The 23,538-nt window shown below is 32.9% G+C and overlaps 15 protein-coding genes and 1 pseudogene across 16 annotated transcripts, besides 12 other annotated features; 6 read left to right on the forward strand and 10 right to left on the reverse strand.

Moving 5' to 3' along the window:
• Positions 1-1,420: part of a mobile genetic element that runs on past the window's edge.
• Positions 3-461, forward strand: TVAGG3_0110600 (repellent protein 1 family; the record flags this gene model as incomplete). The annotated part of the gene is made up of 1 exon (XM_001297849.1): positions 3-461. The coding sequence occupies one exon, from the start codon at positions 3-5 to the stop codon at positions 459-461; it is 459 nt and encodes a 152-aa protein (XP_001297850.1).
• TVAGG3_0110610 (uncharacterized protein) lies at positions 509-745 on the forward strand (the record flags this gene model as incomplete). Its single annotated transcript, XM_001297850.1, has 1 exon — positions 509-745. One exon carries the CDS (start codon positions 509-511, stop codon positions 743-745), a length of 237 nt encoding a protein of 78 aa, XP_001297851.1.
• Positions 746-1,420: a terminal%2Cinverted (terminal inverted repeat of Maverick-1C transposon ID:TVAGG3_0110450).
• A 3,462-nt stretch (positions 1,421-4,882) lies between these two features.
• TVAGG3_0110620 (uncharacterized protein) lies at positions 4,883-5,203 on the reverse strand (the record flags this gene model as incomplete). Its single annotated transcript, XM_001297470.1, has 1 exon — positions 4,883-5,203. One exon carries the CDS (start codon positions 5,201-5,203, stop codon positions 4,883-4,885), a length of 321 nt encoding a protein of 106 aa, XP_001297471.1.
• An 893-nt stretch (positions 5,204-6,096) lies between these two features.
• Positions 6,097-6,978, reverse strand: TVAGG3_0110630 (uncharacterized protein; the record flags this gene model as incomplete). Its single annotated transcript, XM_051223142.1, has 1 exon — positions 6,097-6,978. One exon carries the CDS (start codon positions 6,976-6,978, stop codon positions 6,097-6,099), a length of 882 nt encoding a protein of 293 aa, XP_051108128.1.
• Positions 6,979-7,027: 49 nt separating this feature from the next.
• On the forward strand, positions 7,028-7,479 carry TVAGG3_0110640 (uncharacterized protein; the record flags this gene model as incomplete). Its single annotated transcript, XM_051223143.1, has 1 exon — positions 7,028-7,479. A coding segment is annotated over one exon (452 nt), but the record flags the coding sequence as incomplete, so codon positions are not given.
• Positions 7,480-8,301: 822 nt separating this feature from the next.
• On the forward strand, positions 8,302-8,874 carry TVAGG3_0110650 (uncharacterized protein; the record flags this gene model as incomplete). The annotated part of the gene is made up of 1 exon (XM_051223144.1): positions 8,302-8,874. One exon carries the CDS (start codon positions 8,302-8,304, stop codon positions 8,872-8,874), a length of 573 nt encoding a protein of 190 aa, XP_051108130.1.
• A 1,529-nt stretch (positions 8,875-10,403) lies between these two features.
• On the reverse strand, positions 10,404-10,978 carry TVAGG3_0110660 (uncharacterized protein; the record flags this gene model as incomplete). The annotated part of the gene is made up of 1 exon (XM_051223145.1): positions 10,404-10,670. The coding sequence occupies one exon, from the start codon at positions 10,668-10,670 to the stop codon at positions 10,404-10,406; it is 267 nt and encodes an 88-aa protein (XP_051108131.1).
• Positions 10,979-12,158: 1,180 nt separating this feature from the next.
• Positions 12,159-13,104, reverse strand: TVAGG3_0110670 (uncharacterized protein; the record flags this gene model as incomplete). The annotated part of the gene is made up of 1 exon (XM_051223146.1): positions 12,159-13,104. A coding segment is annotated over one exon (946 nt), but the record flags the coding sequence as incomplete, so codon positions are not given.
• A 92-nt stretch (positions 13,105-13,196) lies between these two features.
• TVAGG3_0110680 (uncharacterized protein) lies at positions 13,197-13,533 on the reverse strand (the record flags this gene model as incomplete). Its single annotated transcript, XM_051223147.1, has 1 exon — positions 13,197-13,533. A coding segment is annotated over one exon (337 nt), but the record flags the coding sequence as incomplete, so codon positions are not given.
• Positions 13,534-14,100: 567 nt separating this feature from the next.
• Positions 14,101-14,152: a mobile genetic element.
• Positions 14,101-14,152: a terminal%2Cinverted (terminal inverted repeat of LTR286 transposon ID:TVAGG3_0110690).
• Positions 14,153-14,209: 57 nt separating this feature from the next.
• Positions 14,210-15,177: a mobile genetic element.
• Positions 15,178-15,247: 70 nt separating this feature from the next.
• Positions 15,248-15,300: a mobile genetic element.
• Positions 15,248-15,300: a terminal%2Cinverted (terminal inverted repeat of LTR286 transposon ID:TVAGG3_0110710).
• Positions 15,301-16,702: 1,402 nt separating this feature from the next.
• Positions 16,703-16,969, reverse strand: TVAGG3_0110720 (uncharacterized protein; the record flags this gene model as incomplete). The annotated part of the gene is made up of 1 exon (XM_051223148.1): positions 16,703-16,969. One exon carries the CDS (start codon positions 16,967-16,969, stop codon positions 16,703-16,705), a length of 267 nt encoding a protein of 88 aa, XP_051108134.1.
• Positions 16,970-16,999: 30 nt separating this feature from the next.
• TVAGG3_0110730 (uncharacterized protein) lies at positions 17,000-17,246 on the forward strand (the record flags this gene model as incomplete). The annotated part of the gene is made up of 1 exon (XM_051223149.1): positions 17,000-17,246. A coding segment is annotated over one exon (247 nt), but the record flags the coding sequence as incomplete, so codon positions are not given.
• A 15-nt stretch (positions 17,247-17,261) lies between these two features.
• Positions 17,262-17,720, reverse strand: TVAGG3_0110740 (DNA/RNA polymerases family; the record flags this gene model as incomplete). The annotated part of the gene is made up of 1 exon (XM_051223150.1): positions 17,262-17,720. One exon carries the CDS (start codon positions 17,718-17,720, stop codon positions 17,262-17,264), a length of 459 nt encoding a protein of 152 aa, XP_051108136.1.
• Positions 17,721-17,771: 51 nt separating this feature from the next.
• On the reverse strand, positions 17,772-19,205 carry TVAGG3_0110750 (uncharacterized protein; the record flags this gene model as incomplete). The annotated part of the gene is made up of 1 exon (XM_051223151.1): positions 17,772-19,205. A coding segment is annotated over one exon (1,434 nt), but the record flags the coding sequence as incomplete, so codon positions are not given.
• Positions 19,206-19,442: 237 nt separating this feature from the next.
• On the reverse strand, positions 19,443-19,667 carry TVAGG3_0110760 (phage tail repeat-like family; the record flags this gene model as incomplete). Its single annotated transcript, XM_051223152.1, has 1 exon — positions 19,443-19,667. The coding sequence occupies one exon, from the start codon at positions 19,665-19,667 to the stop codon at positions 19,443-19,445; it is 225 nt and encodes a 74-aa protein (XP_051108138.1).
• Positions 19,668-20,394: 727 nt separating this feature from the next.
• Positions 20,395-20,446: a mobile genetic element.
• Positions 20,395-20,446: a terminal%2Cinverted (terminal inverted repeat of LTR286 transposon ID:TVAGG3_0110770).
• A 57-nt stretch (positions 20,447-20,503) lies between these two features.
• Positions 20,504-21,471: a mobile genetic element.
• Positions 21,472-21,541: 70 nt separating this feature from the next.
• Positions 21,542-21,594: a mobile genetic element.
• Positions 21,542-21,594: a terminal%2Cinverted (terminal inverted repeat of LTR286 transposon ID:TVAGG3_0110790).
• A 1,402-nt stretch (positions 21,595-22,996) lies between these two features.
• On the reverse strand, positions 22,997-23,262 carry TVAGG3_0110800 (annotated as a pseudogene). The gene has a single exon. A coding segment is annotated over exon 1 (266 nt).
• A 30-nt stretch (positions 23,263-23,292) lies between these two features.
• Positions 23,293-23,532, forward strand: TVAGG3_0110810 (uncharacterized protein; the record flags this gene model as incomplete). Its single annotated transcript, XM_051223153.1, has 1 exon — positions 23,293-23,532. A coding segment is annotated over one exon (240 nt), but the record flags the coding sequence as incomplete, so codon positions are not given.
• Between the last annotated feature and the right edge of the window lie 6 nt (positions 23,533-23,538).

Here is a 23,538-nt window from a genome sequence, read left to right on the forward strand (position 1 = left end):
AAATGAGTTCTTCATCAAGCTCTCGTGAACCTTCACCATCTATGAAACAAACTTTACCAAACGATTATGGAGCACCTATTGAATATTTCTTACGAGCTGCACAATGGCAAAGAGCAGTCTCACCAAGGTTAGGTGTTCCACCAGCTCCTGTCAAAAATAGCATTTGGTCAAGTCCTTATATAAGATATGGTCTCCCACTAGGTTTGCTAGCTACAGCAGGAGCAGTTATGATGTTGAAAAGAAATAAAGCAAATGTTGTAAATAATACTGAAGTAGCTGAAGTTAAACAAACTCCGACACCTTCGCCAAAACCAACGCCTTCACAAGCAAAACCTTCAATGACTCCTGAACCTATGGAAGTACAAACTCCTGTTCAAAAGTCAACTCCTAAACCGACTCCAACATTTAAACCAGAACCTACTCCTCAAATAAATCGTAAAACTCCTGCGTTTCCTTACTGAAAAAATAACGTTATTTTTATTTAATATTAAATTTTTTTTTGATTGAAATGACAAATAAAGTCACTGAAGCAATGAAACAAAAGTTTTTGGTAGAATACATTAAATCAGGAACTATTCCAGAAGGTTTTTACATTCATACTATGAAGGATGGTAGAGTTCAGTTTAGAAAGATAAAGCAACCATTAGATAAAGAAGGAATTTTGAGAAAGATTAAACTTCATGAGGACAACATTGTTGAACTTAAGAAGAAGATAGAAGAGTTGGAGAAAGGAAGAGAGTTATAAAGCAATGAATTCAACAGGGTGAAAAACCGGGTGAAAAAAGGGGTGAGATTTCACCACTTCACCTAAATTTATTTTTGTGCTATGTTTTCATACGTGTGAGGGTGGTGATATCATTAATTTTTAAGTTTATTTTTTATTTTACTGAAAATTTTTATTTGGATGTAAATGACAGAACAAAAGCAACTCATTCGAATTCCACAGTATAACAAACATACATTTAAACATTTATTCTTCCTTCCTGAGCATAACATGTTCTTTCAAATACATCCGAGACCAGTTGACTTTTCATTGACTGTTTATAAAGATAGAAATAGTTATATCATTAAACCATACGATGACGAAGGTAAGTTATGTAAATTGTACGTTAAGAAGTTAGAGAAAGTTTATGGCTTCAAGTATGACTACAATAGGGTTAACACTGATGATGAAGATATTGAGGAAAATTTATGAGAACATTAGTGAAGTCGTTAGTGAGAACGATAGTGAGAACGTTTATTTTTTACATTAGTGAGTTCGTTAGTGAAGTGGTTAGCGGCTTTGTAAATATTTAAGGTTAAGTTAGTGTTGTCGTTTGTGTTGTAAAATATACGTTAGCGGTTTCGTAAAGTGTCAAATTCACATATAATGAGTAAGTAGGTGCGCAGTGCCTCCGTACCCATGACTTGTATACTAACTATACTTAATAGATGAAACATTTATTATTAATAAGAAATTGAAAAAAAAACTTATGAAGAAATAGTATCTATTAATAAGAATTTGTTAACTTATGAAGAAGTAGTTAATACACCAAAACAACTCGTTTTCAGTATAGATGAAACATTTATTAACAAATTCAAAAAGAAAAAAGTTGTATTACCTCTGTTGAGCAAGGCTTGCCTGACTTTCCACATATCACTGCTCTCTGCGGATGTTCAATGATAGCTCATGCAATACCGCCATTATTTGTTTTACCAAAAATAGCAACATTACCTGAAGAACTAAAGTTCTTTCAACGCAGCAGATTCTGCTGGTTCATTTCTACATCCAAAGGCTGGATTAACAGAAGCGCATTTTTGGTACATTGCTTGTATTTCATTGATTGGCTCATTTTCAAAATTAGATTGAATAGTTCTTAATATATGTTTAAATAGCACTATATAATATGATGATTTTGCTATAAACGAAGTTTGAACCCTCGGGTAAAGTGATGTAAACCTCTCAATTTCTATCGTCTCAAAATTATCAACTTTTCAAGGAACTTTTCATAATATCTAAGCGTAAAAAATAATAAATGATTCTCTTTATAACATTCAATAAAATCTTAAGCTATTTGTTTTCAATTTAATAACAATTTTCAAAATATTCAAAATTCTATAATTTAGAAAAATAAAAATTAAAAATAATTGATAATTTTATATACTTATTAACTATAGATATAAAAATAAAATTGACTATGAACTCTTAAATTTTTTTTCACCATAATGAGCCAAGTTTCAACGAAGGTATTGTTGCCTTTGGTGTGCTTTATCTAGCAAAGTATTTCCAAGGCTCCAATGACTCCGTTGAAAGTCGAAACCTTTCTCTGAATTGCAAACTATTCGGAGAAGTTTTTTATTGTCAGCGAGTGAATTGCAGGTTTTGAGGCACTTATTACAACTTTGTGCCTCAAAGCCTGCAATTCAAATCGCTGAAAGAAAAAAAATCAAACATATTCGAAATTATTTCAAGTAATATTTTACTTTTCAGCGGAGGTATTATTGCCTTGGAAGTGCTTTATCTAGTAAAGTACCTCCAAGGGTACAATACATTCGCTGAATTGATATTCCCATTTTTGGATTCAAAAAAATTCAATTGACGTTTCAATTTTATTATTTGCATAATTCAACTTTCTAATTATATATATATTGTTTTAAATATATAATATTCAAAGAAAAAAATTAAAATAACATAGAAAAGTTCTCTCAATTTTTTATTTCTTCATATTTAATATATCTGATTTGCATATTGTATTAAATGAATTTGTTACGATTTTCTCAAAAGTCACGAAAAGTGAACGATATAAATTGAGAGGTTTACATCACTTTACACGAGGGTTCATACTATGTTTATAGCAATTTAAATATCCCTATTAAATATTGAATTTGTTTTTCAATTTTCAATGAATCTCAAAATCTTTGCATTCAATTAAATATCATTTTAATGATTAAAATATTCCATATTATTAACAAATAAATTATAATTCCCATCAATTCAAAATTTGATTTTAACAAAAATATACCTCAACTTTTTCAGTGAGTTGCAAAGAAGTTTTTTAAAAATATAATAAAAGATATGTTTATTCATAGACAATACAAAATAAAATAACAACAGGAGGTTTTGATATGAGAATAATTTTGAATCGAAATTTCGTATGACCATGAGCAATTTTCAGTTCTCTGAAGAGTATAAAGAGAGCACTGGATGTAAGAATGTGTTTGGCGAACGCAGGAAGGATACTTTCTACGTCATTTTGAAAAATTGAATTTGATTTGAAAATTTGAGGAAAAGCCAATATTTAAGCGATGAAGAATAATGGGATTCAAATGTGGAGCTAGGGACTTAAATGAATCAGGTATATTATTAAAGATTAACCCTAAATTAAAGCATGCCTCTCGCCATTAAAAATTTTCTGTCACTTTTTATTCAATCACTAGAAAAAGCCGAGATATATTTTTTGTTAAAATCAAATTTTGAGGTATATTTTTAATATATTTGATAAAGCTCACACAAATATTCAATGTCACCCAAATAATAATCTCAAAAAATATATGTTATATAAGCTTGTAATTATATTTACATCTTAATTTTCCATTTTAGATAAATTATAAATTTGAGAGATCCTATTGAAATTATTGTGTGACTTTTTTAATTAATGGGATGGTGTAGAATGAGTGAAAAGATCGAATACAAAAAAGAGCAAGAAAAAAACTTAAAGAGGCAAATAAAGTCCTCGTAAAAAGAAACTTCTAGGTTATGTTTTAAAGCTCGAACTCCTTGAAATTTTATTTAAAAAAATGATCGAATACAAAAAAAAATAAAAAAATAAAACGAAAAAGAATATTTTTATTCATTTCAACATTTAACTATATTTCATATAGTTATTCTATTTAAAATACACTAAAAAAGTTTTTATTTTCTTAATTTCTTACCATATTTCTTCTTCACTAATCTAAATTTTACTTAAAACCACTTGTTTCTATTCTTAAATACTCTATACTAAACGCTCTCGTCTTTATCTTAGTTATTTCATATTTGATTTTTCTATCTATCTTCTTATTCACTGTATCATTTCCATATTTAGTCAATTCATATTACCTTATCATTTCATCAATTAAGGAATCTCCAAACTTTTTTAAAAACCAGAAAATACTAATAAACAACAAATATTTAGACTTTATTTTTCTAATTTCAAAAAAATGGTAAGATAAATAGTTACTTTCATGTCTTATAAAGTCCCCCTGTTTTCTGAACCATTATCGGTCCAGAAACAGTAAGGGGGACCGAATTGCGCAAAAGCCTGAGCTGCAACAGTCGCTATAGTTGCTGCTTGCATGTTCGGGATAAGCTCAATGGCGACAATTTTGGGACTAAAGTCGTCTATTACGCCATAAATTGGCTGAGATGACAAATGGCGAAAATAATGCACATATGCGTGCCAGATAAGGTTAGGTGATAGCGCTAAGTAATGTATTGTAGTTTCTGGACCAACACGTGGATGTTTTGGTTCTGAATAATGATTTTCTTTAAAAATATCTCTAACTTTATAGTAAGATATATCATATCCTTACAGTCGAACCCTTTCCCACTGCTTAGTTTGACTGCAGGTATATGTTATATATTGATTACAATCTATGCATCTTGGATTGTAATTGTCTTTGGTTTAGGTCCACTTTTAACTTCTAATTCACCTAAACCTTGAAGAATAAACTGAGATTTTAATTAATACACCTATCAAGTGTACGGAGGCACTGCGCGCCTCCTTACCCATTATATGTGAATTTGACACTTTACAAAACCGTTAACGTATATTTTACAATACAAACGACAACACTAACTTAACCTTAAATATTTACAAAGCCGCCAACCACTTCACCTCACTAATGTAAAAAATAAACGTTCTCACTTACAAAAGTATTGCAACTCCTCCCATTGCTGTGCTTCATATAACAGCTCATAATCTTCTGACTCACTTTCTTCTTCATATAGGTCAAAATCACTGTCATAGTTTATACCTGTAAGTTTTGACAAAGCTAATGAAACACGCTTACCGTTTGTATCATATGCTTGTATAAACTTTCCATTATGCTTGTAGTCATAAACGCTCAAACTAACTTTACCCTTTCTCCCTCGTATCTGATAGAATGTATTTTCACGAGGAACGAAGAACAAATTCTTGAACTCATGACCGTTGTAGTTTGTTATCTCAATAGTTTTCGTCATTTATATAAAAATAAAATAAAAAATAAAATAAAAAAATAAAATAAAAAAATAAACTTAAAAATTAATAATATCACCACCCTCACACGTATGAAAACATAGCACAAAAATAAATTTAGGTGAAGAGGTGAGATTTCACCTCTTTTTTCACCTGTTTTTCACCCTGTTGAATTCATTGCTTTATAACTCTCTTCCTTGGTTTCTTTTTAGTTGCTTTCTTCACGTCTGTCTCCAACTTGACTGTCTTTCTTCTTCGGCCGTAATGATACCAGTTACTTCCACCAGTCAATGGGTCAAATGGTCTTTCGTAAGGGTTTCCATACATTCCATAGGGACCATACGGAAGAACTACTGGTGGAGAAGAAACATTTTCTTTAGTTCCATCGAATCTATTTAAATGCATTGTTTCACCTTTCATCTGGTCATTAAAGTCTTTTGCGTGTTTTGCAAACTCATCGTCCTTTCCTAAAGCATTTTCTGACTCAGTCGCAACCAAATTGGATGCTTTATTTATGAGCCCTATTTTATTTAATCTTAACTTCTTTGCAACCCAGCCTCCAATCTTCCCTTTATTTGCTCTAATGTCTTCGAAACCTTCCTCCACTCATTTTATTTACTGCGTCATAAGCTCCAAGTGCTTTTGCTCCAAATGCTAATGCTTTTGTTCCCATTGCGCCTAAAGCTGCCCAAGCTACCATTTACACCATATTAAAATCATCTCTCTTCAACATTATCTCATAAAAGTTCTCATTACTGGAGAAAGTCAATGAAACATAAACGTTCTCATTCATAAACTTCTTTCTTATATCATCTATACGCTTCAAAATGTCTGAACAATTGCTAACATCTTCTACAACAGTTATTTCATCATGAATGACCTTCAAGAACAAGCTCATTTAATATGCAATTAAAATCATTTCAATAATGAGTCCATCCTTTCCATCTTTAGGTAGCACAACATCTTTCATTGAAGAAGGTTCGACAAGTCTTATGTTAAACTTACTGACAAAGTTTGTTATACTATAATGCTTCGGCGGCGAATACATGTAGTTTGAAAGACATAATATAGATTCTTCAGCAAATTCACTTATACTGGATTTTATAACAATGTTCTCACGAGACCAAATGCCACCAATTGAAAAACTTGTAAGCAATCCTGCTGAACCTTCAACTGTAAACGTCGATGGTAACATTCCACGAAGGTCATCTATTGACATCGTTGAGTCACTGTATTTAAATATTTTCTTAAAGCAATCGTCATTATCTAACCACGCAATAGCTTTGAAGTTTTCATTCGAATATACATCTGCTTCATTAAATGTAAAACCTGACTTCTTTGCAGAGACGACTTTAAAATCTATTGAGTTTTTTTCAAAATTATATGCTATGGTAACTTCTGAAGGTAATGGATGTCCTTCCGCAGTCAGTTGTTCTCTCACTACCGTTTGAAGCTTTGTATTAAAAACTTTCATGTCATCTCCTGTATCTAAGTTCACATACACAGCAACAGGGAAACTATCTTGCTTCTTTGTTTCATCATTATACCTCAAAACATTAAAGTTCTTCAATAATATTGTTCTTCCTGCTGGAATACTTCGAACCTGTCTTATTTCAATAGCTTTCTCACCTCCTACATACTCTACCCAGTGTCTTGGATATTCATAAGTATACTGACTTTCTTGAATTTTGGTTGGTTTCATCATAACATGTTCATAGTATATCTTTATACTCTTGTCAGTTAGACTCGGTGTTATGTTCTGAATATTTCTGACTTGCATTTTTAATGGAGATAAAATGAAGCATTTAATACATGACGTAGATGAAGACATGAATGAAACTACAGACAAACTTAACTCTTCTCTTATTCTTCCTTTCAGTAAGGACTATGAGTTCTGTTCAAATGGTGTTTATTTCTATTGTGGAAAGATGGGTTCAGGTAAGACATTTAACCTCATTCGTCATATACTCATAACAGAGCGTTTAGGTCAAGATTCATATTATGACCAAATCATTATATCAGCAACTTCAGACTCTATGGATTCAACAGCGAAAACATTTATGTCAAAAGTTCAAGCCTCTGTCGTTAAAGTTCCAGACAGTGAACTCATTGAATTTCTTCAACGTTACATTCGACGTAAGAGAAAATATTATGCCATCGTTGAATTTATACAGTCAGGAATGCAAAAGACTTCTGAGGAGATGGAAAGAATTATTGACAAACACCACTTACGTCAATACTCAGGAGTTTACGATATGAAACGACTTACAAACTACATTCTGTCAAAACTTTCAAAATACCCCTTCAAAAAATATCCATCAAACACTTTATTAGTTTGCGACGACTTCGCTGGTAAAGGTTTAGTTTCAAAGCCTGACTCACCATTAGCTAACATCATTACTAAAGTCAGACATTACCATTTAACTGTAGCAATACTTATGCAAACATGGAGGTTTTTAGCTTTAAACATAAAACGTCTCATAACTGACTTCGTTATCTTTCAAGGTTTCTCACGCTATGATATTGAACTCATTTGGAAACAGTCAGGTATAACATTACCTTTTGAAGAAATTTGGAAGCATATAAGTCTCTCATCTTCCTCGTTCATACCTTGAGATTCATATCATGACTAATACCATTAAAGTCAAAAAATATTCCATGGGAACGACCAACATTGTTTTAAAGTTTAACCTTCAATTGACTGATGGTAAACAAATTCCATGCATCTCTGTCGCCATTTCTGTTAATATTTTTGCTGTCATTCATATCATCCACTTCCCCATCCGTTAGCTTTTGAGGATATGCGTTAGAATAGCTGTTCTTAAATGAAGGCTTTTCACCTTTGAGAGCATAAACTCTATAACTTTCTGCATACTTTATGTTTGAACCTCCTGAGCCATCATTGACATAAATTTTTATAGGCTTCCACCCTTTGTTCATGTTCCTGCTTCTTCCCTTAGCTCTTTTGTTCAGTAGTTCTACATCTTTATACACAGCTCCTGTCTCAGTGAATTCAACAATATTTTCATTCGTTAGCTTTGCATTCAAACCCTTGTCGAGTATATTGTTCATTTCATAATATAAAAGGTTTTATTCTAATGAAATGAGAAGCAAATCCATCTTAGCTGGTGCCGTTAATGTTCCAATTGAACCAACATCAAATGTTGACTCACGAACGACAAACAATATTGTCATAAAGAACTATAGTTCAGAGTGTTTGAAAGAAAAAGAACCAGAACTTAAGTCGGTGAATTTAAACTCAGCTTCAAACGCTAACGCTACATCAGATGTTAAGTTAGAGTATCCACCACTGGACCAAATTCTTTCAAGAGAAGCCAACGACAATCCTTACACAAATGTTCAAACAAATCCTTCAGATAACGTAGACCATTACCTTCTTCAGTTATACCAAACTATCTTACTCAAAGACGATAAGAAGCTTTTGACAAATCTTATAAGCAAGAACCAAATAATTCTAACAAAGGAGGACCTTGAAAATGTTATCTCACAAATAACAGGGAAACAATGTGTCATTGACTATCTCGACCCTGAAATCGAATGCTGTGTTCTGAAAAAGAATGAAGAAGGAATTAGCGGATGCAGCCGAAGCACGCTCACAAATTACTCTCAATATCCACTCAAATCATACAAAGTTTTGTCGAATAGTTTGATATAAAGACAAAAAATTTACAATTTTTAATTAAATCCGAACAATCTTACATATGCAGCTGAAGCACACTCACAAATTACTCTCAATATCCACTCAAATCATACAAAGTTTTGTCGAATAGTTTGATATAAAGACAAAAAATTTTACAATTTTTAATTTAAATCCGAACAATCTACATATGCAGCTGAAGCACACTCACAAATTACTCTCAATATCCACTCAAATCATACAAAGTTTTGTCGAATAGTTTGATATAAAGACAAAAAATTTACAATTTTTAATTAAATCCGAACAATCTTACATATGCAGCTGAAGCACACTCACAAATTACTCTCATATCCACTCAAATCATACAAAGTTTTATATTTTCATTTTTTATTGTTTCTTAATAAAGAATTTACTTTAATTTCTTAATTGTTTTCTTTTTATATTTAATTTTTGATATCTATTTTTAAAAACTTATACAAATTCGAGTCAGCTAATAATTGAATTGAAAAAATAAAAAGAAAACATATAATTTTTAATCCGTCTAATTGAATAAGCAATATATAATATTATTATGTTAAACGGTTAATTTTTTCTCAAAAAAAATTATTTCGAATTTCCGAAATTTTTGACATTTTTGGCTGAGAACTATGGTCTGCGAGGTACATAGATAGAATCAGTACCTCGCAGACTATAGTTCTCTATATGGCGCCGAAAATTTTTTGGTGAAATGTTCGTCGCATTTCACCAAAAATTTTTTCGGCGCCATAGGAAGAATTGGAGGGTGTGAGATACTATTACATGCTATAGTACTCACACCCTCCAACTCCCAATCAAAATCGCATAAAATTTGCTACTTATCTTCAGATTACCTCCCATTATAAAAATATATCATTGCTATATCATCGTACTATATTTCCACCCTATTGTATTTAAAAATATAAAATTTTTTGATAATATATTTTTATATCTTGAATTTTCAAGCAAAATATTCACAGATAATATAATGGGAAATCTATCTCAACCTAGCCTTAAAGTACCAAACTCCTGCTTGCATTCTCACTCACAAATATTAAACATCCATCTCCAAAAAACTAAATTCTTCACATTTTTTTTAAAAATGGAGAACATAAAAAATGTATGCATTCAATAATTTAAGATACTAACAAATATTAAAAACTTCAAAATATCAGATATTAACGTTTTTCAATTAAAAAAAATATCATTTTGCTTTTCAATTCGAACATAAATCTTAAATATTTTTAATTAATATCTGATTTACAGCATTATTATCCATTTATAAATCTGACAAATAAATGACAAAAACATCAGAAATAGTGTCACTTTCTGTCAAAAGTGAAGTCACGCTATTTTTCATGCACAACACTCCATGGGCAAGCTTGTCGCAATTCAATGGGTTCCAAATCCAGGCAAGAAGACGAAGGTCAGACACATTGACGGTGACAAGCTCAACAACCGTAAGGAGAACCTCGAGTGGTTCTAAGAGTAAAAAAATATTTTAGGGGGAAACCCCAAGTAAATTTAAGTGTTTAGTTGGATAAGTAGGCACTATTAATGGTAATTTGGAAAATTAGCTCCCGACCTTTGAATTGGGCTCTTTCGTTATCTTCCCAGTTGCGTAGGAGGTCGTCCCAGAGGAGTTGGTAGAATTGCCAATTCAAGGACGATTTGTCCTCCCAGGCATTGAGGATGTACTGCTCGTAGAGTCTCATGACCTCTGCCTTGCACCAGACACCCTCTCCCTTGGAACGTAAGGCTTCTTCGAAGTGCTCGAATGCGATTGGCTGCTTGACCATCCGAAATGACACTTTTTGTCCGTTTGGTCAATGTTCGTGTCTCGTGCCATAGTCGACGAAAATACAGACAAACAGGTTATATATGAGTTTGAGACCAAGAATGGTGTAACTCGACCTGTCCGATTCAAAGACTCCGAGGGCGACCATGAAATTAAACGGAAATTAGCTAGGAAGGAATATAAAAATGGACTGGTTGCCACCACCTCCACCACCTTTACCTGTTCCTCAAGTAAATAAGCCTTTCCCGTTCCCAAGAATTCCCACATTTAAATTCAAATTCGAATAAAAATTTTTTATTTCATGCAATGTTTAACTATTTCACCATCTTCTTTAACACCCCAGTACTTACGCTTGGAGAGGACATGAACTTCGGTGAAAATTTTGTCCAATTTGAATTGACCCATCTTTTCACCGACCATTCCCATTTCAATGAGTTTGTTATAGCCTTCTTCGTTCGTCATGAGTGCGTCAATGTTCTCATAGTAAACCTTGACTTTGGATTTGACTTCGGAGAAGAACTCATTGTAGTTGTCAAGGACTGCCTTTGCGAACTGAGGGTAAGACCAATGTTCGACAATAGGTTTTAATGTGGTTACTAAGCCACTTTGACCTTGAGTGAATTCGTACTTTCAAAAAAAAGGAGAAAACCTTTCAACAAAGTTGTCGACCTTCTCATAATGTTTACTCTTCATCTCTTGAGGTTTCTTAATGGAATATCCCCATGTCGAATTCATAAGCAATTTGAGTGTCATTGCAAGTTTGGGGTTTGAAGCTTTCCTAATATCATACAGTTGTTGTATGACTTTTCCAACTGTATAGTTCCTTCCCGGGAACTCACCATCTTCGTTTGGAATTCCAGTCGGAATATATTGGACAAACCTCATGTATGCAGCGTTAAGGTCGACATAGTATATATTTTTCATCTGAGTCGAACTTGTTGCAACCAATTGGTCCAGTTTGTGGAAATTCAAGTGAGTCTCTTATCTTCTGAGAAACTTCTCCTGTTATCTCATAAACATCGTCGAAGCAACCTGTTTCATATAAAACCTTCTGACCTAACTCAGATGCTCTCCAATATAATTTGACGTCAATTGGATGTCTCAATGGAAGTTTGTTTATAGCATCTTGAAGTTCTTGCAACCTCATTGGAAGTTCTTCTGGTTCAGGTTGGTATCTCGAAACATTAAACACCCTTTGGAACCGTGTACTTCTTTGTACTAGAACTTTGTCTGGAACAACTTTTGGTCTTGCTAACAATGAAAAGTTTGTTTCGTCTTTTGGTACAAAAGTTTTCTGTCAGCTTGTCATCTGGAATTGGTTCCAACAAACCTTTCTTGAAAAGAATTTGACAGCTCTTGACAATGTTGCACTTACTTTTACCAAAAGAATGGGTTTGTAAGACTTTCGTTCAACATGAAGTGGTTGTGGACAATTACAATCTTCAACCATGGTAAGTCTTTGTCAACAACATAGTCGTCAGTGAAGAACCTTTAGCTGTAGGTATGTTGACTCGGATATTGACATTTGCCAACGGTGCAATTTTTGCCAATTGACCTCTGAGAATGTACCTTGTCTTCACACATGACTCAAGATACTTCATCTTCTCATCTGTAACAAGACCAGAGTTCCTGAGACATGTAAGAATGCAAGGTTCATTGACAATTGTTTCAATTGAATTGTAAATTCCATACCTTGTCAAGTCAATGTCAGACTTATTTATGAAGGGGAAGTATCCAGCATGTTGTCTGACTGCTTGAGGGTTAGGTTGGTACCATTCGAACTTGACACTTGCAATTCCTTCAATTGCATTCAAAATGTCTGAGTCGGAGTCAACCATTTGTTCTCTCTTTGTAGTCTTGAAAGCGTCAAGAAGTTTTGCGGCTGTTTGTTCATTGCCATGTGCATAGTAAATGTGACCATCCAAATCTGTTATGGTCAATCTGAGATTGTGTCCTTTCTTATTTCCGTCTTGAATTGCAGCAAGTACTCCCATGAAGCCTTCTTTGTTCTTTCCTTCGTCAAAGTTTACTGTAAAGGTTCGACCAGATGTAATTTGACTTCTAACTTCACGATACTTTTCATATGCATATCTTGTTCTTTCCATGGGAGCATGTGCGTCTTCACCTTTTCCTTTTTTCCTTCTCAAAGGATGCAATTGTTCGTCATGTTTCCAGTAGAATCTGGCAAAGCCGTCGTGTCCTTCAACTTGAGGTTCACTAACATCGAAAGGCATGTCCATAAGACGTTCTTCTTCTAACCTCTCTAGTCTGTTTGGATAATTGGCACGTGCTGTTTCCAAATCCATTTCGTAGCGAAGACCAGACAATTTGTCATAGACTTTTATGGGTCTTCCCTTCCTATATTTAAAATTCTTCGAAACTCTCCAACCATATCTTTGTAACTCTGCTTTTATTCTAGCAGACTTTCTATCCATTCTATATGGGGCATTTTTATAAAAATAAAAAAATATTTTTTTTTACTTTACATAACCGCCTGCTGCCATAAGTCTTTGACGCCAACCCATACCAGCTAATGAAGGTTGACTTGGTTTAGTTTGGAAACTAAACTTTGGTTTTGGTTTATCTTCAGTTTTTGGTTTCTCTTCTTCTATCGGTTTTTCGTCACTTTTCGGTTCCTCTGACTTTACTTCACTTGCAGGAACAGTTGTGTCGTCAACATCTTCATAAATATCATATGCCATTTGTTTTTGTTTTCCTTTCAACTTTTTGTGTTTGTTGTAAAGTTTAGAATATTTCGACTCTAAGTCAATGAGATGTTCTATAATGAACTGTTGGTCAGTGAAGTAAACTTTTCCATCTGTTGTCTCCAAAGCTGTAATGCATGAAAAATAGCGTGACTTCATTTTTGACAGTTTACAAATGTAAAGTGTTGCATCCTTAAAAACTTGGAAATATATACATTCATGAATTATCTTGTATATTAATTGAAAATCCATAAAACCCTAACAATATTTTTTCTTAAAAAAACTATAAAAATATAAATAAAATTAATCGTTAAATAAAAATATTTGATATTAGAATTTTATTGGAAAAATAAAAAACTTAATATTTTAAAGAAATACTTAAATACTTGAATGTTTTAACTTTTACATTATCATATAGACTCTCAAATTATTGATTGGAAACGGTTTGAGGGTTATCAATTTAAAAAAAATTGTGAGTTTTTTAAATTTTTGGCAATGAGTTTTAAAAATTTGTGAGTGAGAATGTGTGTTGATGCTTGGCACTTTGAAGGGAAGATGTTCTGGGTTCACAATTATTAATGGGATAAATAAAATGATTATAAATATAATATATTAGAAAATAATTTGCAAAATCTCTCCATTTTTATAAATTTAATAATAGAAGTTGATCTATATAGAAAGAGCATTTTATCTATTAAGTTTTTGGCTTTTGCCTTCAAATCATTAATATAATTTTTTCAAAAAAATTGTTTTATTTAAAATAAACAAATTTTATCAAATAACTAGTATTTTTAAATTATCTTTTGAAAAATTGAAAAATTTACAAATTAAAAAATGGAAGACATCTTGGTTCGTCTCGAAAACCCAGAAGATCTTAAAACTTTTCAACTCCCAACCGTTCCCGCCGATCAGGTTCTCAACGTAATTGAAGAAAAATATCAAGAATACATTAATAATCCAAATGTAACTCTCGAAGATACGGCAAAAACACTTTCAATAGGAAAAGAACGTTTGAAAAAAATTTTCGTACTACTCGGCTATCCAATAAAAGAAAGAGGAAGACCAAAGAAAAAAATTTTTGAGGAAGATGTATACAAAATTTTGGAAATTAAAGCACAATATGACATTGGATACAAAAGGATCAAAGAATCATATTTCGAAAAAGTCGAAAGATTTACATTCAACGATGCTTTCAAAATTTTCAATCAACAACATTTGTTTACATTTCACAGGCATCAGAAAATCGACGAACATCCACATGAATACGTTGCTCAATATGTTAATCAATTGTGGCATACTGATTTGAAATTTCTGAAGGACGATAACGGTAACCTTCAATATTTAATTTCATTTCTTGATGACAGAAGCAGATACATTATTTGCTGGGATGTTTTCGATACAAAAGAAATGAAAAATACTGCCAGAGTATTTCGTCACGCAATTGATTTAGTCAAATTAGTTCCACATGGAATTCTCACAGATAATGGAACAGAATTCATTGGAAAAGATTTTGAAGCGGTTTGCCAAGAATTCAATATAAAACATTTCAAAACTCATCCGTACTCTCCAGAGGAAAATGGAAAAATTGAAAGGAGTTGGGAGACTCTTTTCAAGACAAACCCTGGAGTGAACGTCTTTGAGTTCATCCCCAATGTTGTTTCCCAGTATAATAGGGTATGGAAACACTCCGCATTATTCAAACTCTTTGGGGAGAAATTGACTCCATTTGAGGCCTGGGAAAGAGGCCCCAAATGGACAAAAGATCTCTGCGCTGAACCAGGCTTCGAAAAAAATCTTAGAGATTAACAAATAATTTCAAAAACAAGAAAATTCAAAAAATCACAAAAAGGAAGTTAAGGAATAAACACTTACATTTATTACATTTGGATTTTTTAAAAAATTCAGTATTATTTTTAGAAATAAGATAATATAGTTCTAAATAAAACAAAGAATGTTAAGAATGAAGAAGGAATTAGCGGATGCAGCCGAAGCACACTCACAAATTACTCTCAATATCCACTCAAATCATACAAAGTTTTGTCGAATAGTTTGATATAAAGACAAAAAATTTACAATTTTTAATTAAATCCGAACAATCTTACATATGCAGCTGAAGCACACTCACAAATTACTCTCAATATCCACTCAAATCATACAAAGTTTTATATTTTCATTTTATTGTTTCTTAATAAAGAATTTACTTTAATATTCTTAATTGTTTTCTTTTTTATATTTAATTTTTGATATCTATTTTAAAAAACTTATACAAATTCGAGTCAGCTAATAATTGAATTGAAAAAATAAAAAGAAAACATATAATTTTTAATCCGTCTAATTGAATAAGCAATATTATAAATATTATGTTAAACGGTTAATTTTTTCTCAAAAAAAATTATTTCGAATTTCCGAAATTTTTGACATTTTGGCTGAGAACTATGGTCTGCGAGGTACATAGATAGAATCAGTACCTCGCAGACTATAGTTCTCTATATGGCGCCGAAAATTTTTTGGTGAAATGTCGTCGCATTTCACCAAAAATTTTTCGGCGCCATAGGAAGAATTGGAGGGTGTGAGATACTATTACATGCTATAGTACTCACACCCTCCAACTCCCAATCAAAATCGCATAAAATTTGCTACTTATCTTCAGATTACCTCCCATTATAAAATATATCATTGCTATCTCATCGTACTATATTTCCACCCTATTGTATTTAAAAATATAAAATTTTTTGATAATATATTTTTATATCTTGAATTTTCAAGCAAAATATTCACAGATAATATAATGGGAAATCTATCTCAACCTAGCCTTAAAGTACCAAACTCCTGCTTGCATTCTCACTCACAAATATTAAACATCCATCTCCAAAAAACTAAATTCTTCACAATTTTTTAAAATTGAGAACATAAAAAATGTATGCATTCAATAATTTAAGATACTAACAAATATTAAAAACTTCAAAATATCAGATATTAACGTTTTTCAATTAAAAAAATATCATTTTGCTTTTCAATTCGAACATAAATCTTAAATATTTTTAATTAATATCTGATTTACAGCATTATTATCCATTTATAAATCTGACAAATAAATGACAAAACCATCAGAAATAGTGTCACTTTTTGTCAAAAGTGAAGTCACGCTATTTTTCATGCACAACACTCCATGGGCAAGCTTGTCGCAATTCAATGGGTTCCAAATCCAGGCAAGAAGACGAAGGTCAGACACATTGACGGTGACAAGCTCAACAACCGTAAGGAGAACCTCGAGTGGTTCTAAGAGTAAAAAAATATTTAGGGGGAAACCCCAAGTAAATTTAAGTGTTTAGTTGGATAAGTAGGCACTATTAATGGTAATTTGGAAAATTAGCTCCCGACCTTTGAATTGGGCTCTTTCGTTATCTTCCCAGTTGCGTAGGAGGTCGTCCCAGAGGAGTTGGTAGAATTGCCAATTCAAGGACGATTTGTCCTCCCAGGCATTGAGGATGTACTGCTCGTAGAGTCTCATGACCTCTGCCTTGCACCAGACACCCTCTCCCTTGGAACGTAAGGCTTCTTCGAAGTGCTCGAATGCGATTGGCTGCTTGACCATCCGAAATGACACTTTTTGTCCGTTTGGTCAATGTTCGTGTCTCGTGCCATAGTCGACGAAAATACAGACAAACAGGTTATATATGAGTTTGAGACCAAGAATGGTGTAACTCGACCTGTCCGATTCAAAGACTCCGAGGGCGACCATGAAATTAAACGGAAATTAGCTAGGAAGGAATATAAAATGGACTGGTTGCCACCACCTCCACCACCTTTACCTGTTCCTCAAGTAAATAAGCCTTTCCCGTTCCCAAGAATTCCCACATTTAAATTCAAATTCGAATAAAAATTTTTTATTTCATGCAATGTTTAACTATTTCACCATCTTCTTTAACACCCCAGTACTTACGCTTGGAGAGGACATGAACTTCGGTGAAAATTTTGTCCAATTTGAATTGACCCATCTTTTCACCGACCATTCCCATTTCAATGAGTTTGTTATAGCCTTCTTCGTTCGTCATGAGTGCGTCAATGTTCTCATAGTAAACCTTGACTTTGGATTTGACTTCGGAGAAGAACTCATTGTAGTTGTCAAGGACTGCCTTTGCGAACTGAGGGTAAGACCAATGTTCGACAATAGGTTTTAATGTGGTTACTAAGCCACTTTGACCTTGAGTGAATTCGTACTTCAAAACAAAAGGAGAAAACCTTTCAACAAAGTTGTCGACCTTCTCATAATGTTTACTCTTCATCTCTTGAGGTTTCTTAATGGAATATCCCCATGTCGAATTCATAAGCAATTTGAGTGTCATTGCAAGTTTGGGGTTTGAAGCTTTCCTAATATCATACAGTTGTTGTATGACTTTTCCAACTGTATAGTTCCTTCCCGGGAACTCACCATCTTCGTTTGGAATTCCAGTCGGAATATATTGGACAAACCTCATGTATGCAGCGTTAAGGTCGACATAGTATATCTTTTCATCTGAGTCGAACTTGTTGCAACCAATTGGTCCAGTTTGTGGAAATTCAAGTGAGTCTCTTATCTTCTGAGAAACTTCTCCTGTTATCTCATAAACATCGTCGAAGCAACCTGTTTCATATAAAACCTTCTGACCTAACTCAGATGCTCTCCAATATAATTTGACGTCAATTGGATGTCTCAATGGAAGTTTGTTTATAGCATCTTGAAGTTCTTGCAACCTCATTGGAAGTTCTTCTGGTTCAGGTTGGTATCCGAACATACCAACCCCTTGTGGAACCGTGTACTTCTTTTGTACTAGAACTTTGTCTGGAACAACTTTTGGTCTTGCTAACAATGAAAAGTTTGTTTCGTCTTTTGGTACAAAAGTTTCTGTCAGCTTGTCATCTGGAATTGGTTCCAACAAACCTTTCTTGAAAAGAATGTTGACAGCTCTGACAATGTTGCACTTACTTTTACCAAAGAATGGGTTTGTAAGACTTTCGTTCAACATGAAGTGGTTGTGGACAATTACAATCTTCAACCATGGTAAGTCTTTGTCAACAACATAGTCGTCATGTGAAGAACCTTTAGCTGTAGGTATGTTGACTCGGATATTGACATTTGCCAACGGTGCAATTTTTGCCAATTGACCTCTGAGAATGTACCTTGTCTTCACACATGACTCAAGATACTTCATCTTCTCATCTGTAACAAGACCAGAGTTCCTGAGACATGTAAGAATGCAAGGTTCATTGACAATTGTTTCAATTGAATTGTAAATTCCATACCTTGTCAAGTCAATGTCAGACTTATTTATGAAGGGGAAGTATCCAGCATGTTGTCTGACTGCTTGAGGGTTAGGTTGGTACCATTCGAACTTGACACTTGCAATTCCTTCAATTGCATTCAAAATGTCTGAGTCGGAGTCAACCATTTGTTCTCTCTTTGTAGTCTTGAAAGCGTCAAGAAGTTTTGCGGCTGTTTGTTCATTGCCATGTGCATAGTAAATGTGACCATCCAAATCTGTTATGGTCAATCTGAGATTGTGTCCTTTCTTATTTCCGTCTTGAATTGCAGCAAGTACTCCCATGAAGCCTTCTTTGTTCTTTCCTTCGTCAAAGTTTACTGTAAAGGTTCGACCAGATGTAATTTGACTTCTAACTTCACGATACTTTTCATATGCATATCTTGTTCTTTCCATGGGAGCATGTGCGTCTTCACCTTTTCCTTTTTTCCTTCTCAAAGGATGCAATTGTTCGTCATGTTTCCAGTAGAATCTGGCAAAGCCGTCGTGTCCTTCAACTTGAGGTTCACTAACATCGAAAGGCATGTCCATAAGACGTTCTTCTTCTAACCTCTCTAGTCTGTTTGGATAATTGGCACGTGCTGTTTCCAAATCCATTTCGTAGCGAAGACCAGACAATTTGTCATAGACTTTTATGGGTCTTCCCTTCCTATATTTAAAATTCTTCGAAACTCTCCAACCATATCTTTGTAACTCTGCTTTTATTCTAGCAGACTTTCTATCCATTCTATATGGGGCATTTTTATAAAAAAAAAAAATATTTTTTCTTTACTTTACATAACCGCCTGCTGCCATAAGTCTTTGACGCCAACCCATACCAGCTAATGAAGGTTGACTTGGTTTAGTTTGGAAACTAAACTTTGGTTTTGGTTTATCTTCAGTTTTTGGTTTCTCTTCTTCTATCGGTTTTTCGTCACTTTTCGGTTCCTCTGACTTTACTTCACTTGCAGGAACAGTTGTGTCGTCAACATCTTCATAAATATCATATGCCATTTGTTTTTGTTTTCCTTTCAACTTTTTGTGTTTGTTGTAAAGTTTAGAATATTTCGACTCTAAGTCAATGAGATGTTCTATAATGAACTGTTGGTCAGTGAAGTAAACTTTTCCATCTGTTGTCTCCAAAGCTGTAATGCATGAAAAATAGCGTGACTTCATTTTTGACAGTTTACAAATGTAAAGTGTTGCATCCTTAAAAACTTGGAAATATATACATTCATGAATTATCTTGTATATTAATTGAAAATCCATAAAACCCTAACAATATTTTTTCTTAAAAAAACTATAAAAATATAAATAAAATTAATCGTTAAATAAAAATATTTGATATTAGAATTTTATTGGAAAAATAAAAAACTTAATATTTTAAAGAAATACTTAAATACTTGAATGTTTTAACTTTTACATTATCATATAGACTCTCAAATTATTGATTGGAAACGGTTTGAGGGTTATCAATTTAAAAAAAATTGTGAGTTTTTTAAATTTTTGGCAATGAGTTTTAAAAATTTGTGAGTGAGAATGTGTGTTGATGCTTGGCACTTTGAAGGGAAGATGTTCTGGGTTCACAATTATTAATGGGATAAATAAAATGATTATAAATATAATATATTAGAAAATAATTTGCAAAATCTCTCCATTTTTATAAATTTAATAATAGAAGTTGATCTATATAGAAAGAGTTTTATCTATTAAGTTTTTGGCTTTTGCCTTCAAATCATTAATATAATTTTTTCAAAAAAATTGTTTTATTTAAAATAAACAAATTTTATCAAATAACTAGTATTTTTAAATTATCTTTTGAAAAATTGAAAAATTTACAAATTAAAAAATGGAAGACATCTTGGTTCGTCTCGAAAACCCAGAAGATCTTAAAACTTTTCAACTCCCAACCGTTCCCGCCGATCAGGTTCTCAACGTAATTGAAGAAAAATATCAAGAATACATTAATAATCCAAATGTAACTCTCGAAGATACGGCAAAAACACTTTCAATAGGAAAAGAACGTTTGAAAAAAATTTTCGTACTACTCGGCTATCCAATAAAAGAAAGAGGAAGACCAAAGAAAAAAATTTTTGAGGAAGATGTATACAAAATTTTGGAAATTAAAGCACAATATGACATTGGATACAAAAGGATCAAAGAATCATATTTCGAAAAAGTCGAAAGATTTACATTCAACGATGCTTTCAAAATTTTCAATCAACAACATTTGTTTACATTTCACAGGCATCAGAAAATCGACGAACATCCACATGAATACGTTGCTCAATATGTTAATCAATTGTGGCATACTGATTTGAAATTTCTGAAGGACGATAACGGTAACCTTCAATATTTAATTTCATTTCTTGATGACAGAAGCAGATACATTATTTGCTGGGATGTTTTCGATACAAAAGAAATGAAAAATACTGCCAGAGTATTTCGTCACGCAATTGATTTAGTCAAATTAGTTCCACATGGAATTCTCACAGATAATGGAACAGAATTCATTGGAAAAGATTTTGAAGCGGTTTGCCAAGAATTCAATATAAAACATTTCAAAACTCATCCGTACTCTCCAGAGGAAAATGGAAAAATTGAAAGGAGTTGGGAGACTCTTTTCAAGACAAACCCTGGAGTGAACGTCTTTGAGTTCATCCCCAATGTTGTTTCCCAGTATAATAGGGTATGGAAACACTCCGCATTATTCAAACTCTTTGGGGAGAAATTGACTCCATTTGAGGCCTGGGAAAGAGGCCCCAAATGGACAAAAGATCTCTGCGCTGAACCAGGCTTCGAAAAAAATCTTAGAGATTAACAAATAATTTCAAAAACAAGAAAATTCAAAAAATCACAAAAAGGAAGTTAAGGAATAAACACTTACATTTATTACATTTGGATTTTTTAAAAAATTCAGTATTATTTTTAGAAATAAGATAATATAGTTCTAAATAAAACAAAGAATGTTAAGAATGAAGAAGGAATTAGCGGATGCAGCCGAAGCACACTCACAAATTACTCTCAATATCCACTCAAATCATACAAAGTTTTGTCGAATAGTTTGATATAAAGACAAAAAATTTACAATTTTTAATTAAATCCGAACAATCTTACATATGCAGCTGAAGCACACTCACAAATTACTCTCAATATCCACTCAAATCATACAAAGTTTTATATTTTCATTTTATTGTTTCTTAATAAAGAATTTACTTTAATATTCTTAATTGTTTCTTTTTTATATTTAATTTTTGATATCTATTTTAAAAAACTTATACAAATTCGAGTCAGCTAATAATTGAATTGAAAAAATAAAAAGAAAACATATAATTTTTAATCCGTCTAATTGAATAAGCAATATTATAAATATTATGTTAAACGGTTAATTTTTTCTCAAAAAAAATTATTTCGAATTTCCGAAATTTTTGACATTTTGGCTGAGAACTATGGTCTGCGAGGTACATAGATAGAATCAGTACCTCGCAGACTATAGTTCTCTATATGGCGCCGAAAATTTTTTGGTGAAATGTCGTCGCATTTCACCAAAAATTTTTCGGCGCCATAGGAAGAATTGGAGGGTGTGAGATACTATTACATGCTATAGTACTCACACCCTCCAACTCCCAATCAAAATCGCATAAAATTTGCTACTTATCTTCAGATTACCTCCCATTATAAAATATATCATTGCTATCTCATCGTACTATATTTCCACCCTATTGTATTTAAAAATATAAAATTTTTTGATAATATATTTTTATATCTTGAATTTTCAAGCAAAATATTCACAGATAATATAATGGGAAATCTATCTCAACCTAGCCTTAAAGTACCAAACTCCTGCTTGCATTCTCACTCACAAATATTAAACATCCATCTCCAAAAAACTAAATTCTTCACAATTTTTTAAAATTGAGAACATAAAAAATGTATGCATTCAATAATTTAAGATACTAACAAATATTAAAAACTTCAAAATATCAGATATTAACGTTTTTCAATTAAAAAAATATCATTTTGCTTTTCAATTCGAACATAAATCTTAAATATTTTTAATTAATATCTGATTTACAGCATTATTATCCATTTATAAATCTGACAAATAAATGACAAAACCATCAGAAATAGTGTCACTTTTTGTCAAAAGTGAAGTCACGCTATTTTTCATGCACAACACTCCATGGGCAAGCTTGTCGCAATTCAATGGGTTCCAAATCCAGGCAAGAAGACGAAGGTCAGACACATTGACGGTGACAAGCTCAACAACCGTAAGGAGAACCTCGAGTGGTTCTAAGAGTAAAAAAATATTTTAGGGGGAAACCCCAAGTAAATTTAAGTGTTTAGTTGGATAAGTAGGCACTATTAATGGTAATTTGGAAAATTAGCTCCCGACCTTTGAATTGGGCTCTTTCGTTATCTTCCCAGTTGCGTAGGAGGTCGTCCCAGAGGAGTTGGTAGAATTGCCAATTCAAGGACGATTTGTCCTCCCAGGCATTGAGGATGTACTGCTCGTAGAGTCTCATGACCTCTGCCTTGCACCAGACACCTCTCCCTTGGAACGTAAGGCTTCTTCGAAGTGCTCGAATGCGATTGGCTGCTTGACCATCCGAAATGACACTTTTTGTCCGTTTGGTCAATGTTCGTGTCTCGTGCCATAGTCGACGAAAATACAGACAAACAGGTTATATATGAGTTTGAGACCAAGAATGGTGTAACTCGACCTGTCCGATTCAAAGACTCCGAGGGCGACCATGAAATTAAACGGAAATTAGCTAGGAAGGAATATAAAATGGACTGGTTGCCACCACCTCCACCACCTTTACCTGTTCCTCAAGTAAATAAGCCTTTCCCGTTCCCAAGAATTCCCACATTTAAATTCAAA

The sequence above is a fragment of the Trichomonas vaginalis genome, chromosome IV (assembly GCF_026262505.1).
Source record: "Trichomonas vaginalis G3 chromosome IV, whole genome shotgun sequence".
Taxonomy (NCBI): Eukaryota; Parabasalia; order Trichomonadida; family Trichomonadidae; genus Trichomonas; species Trichomonas vaginalis.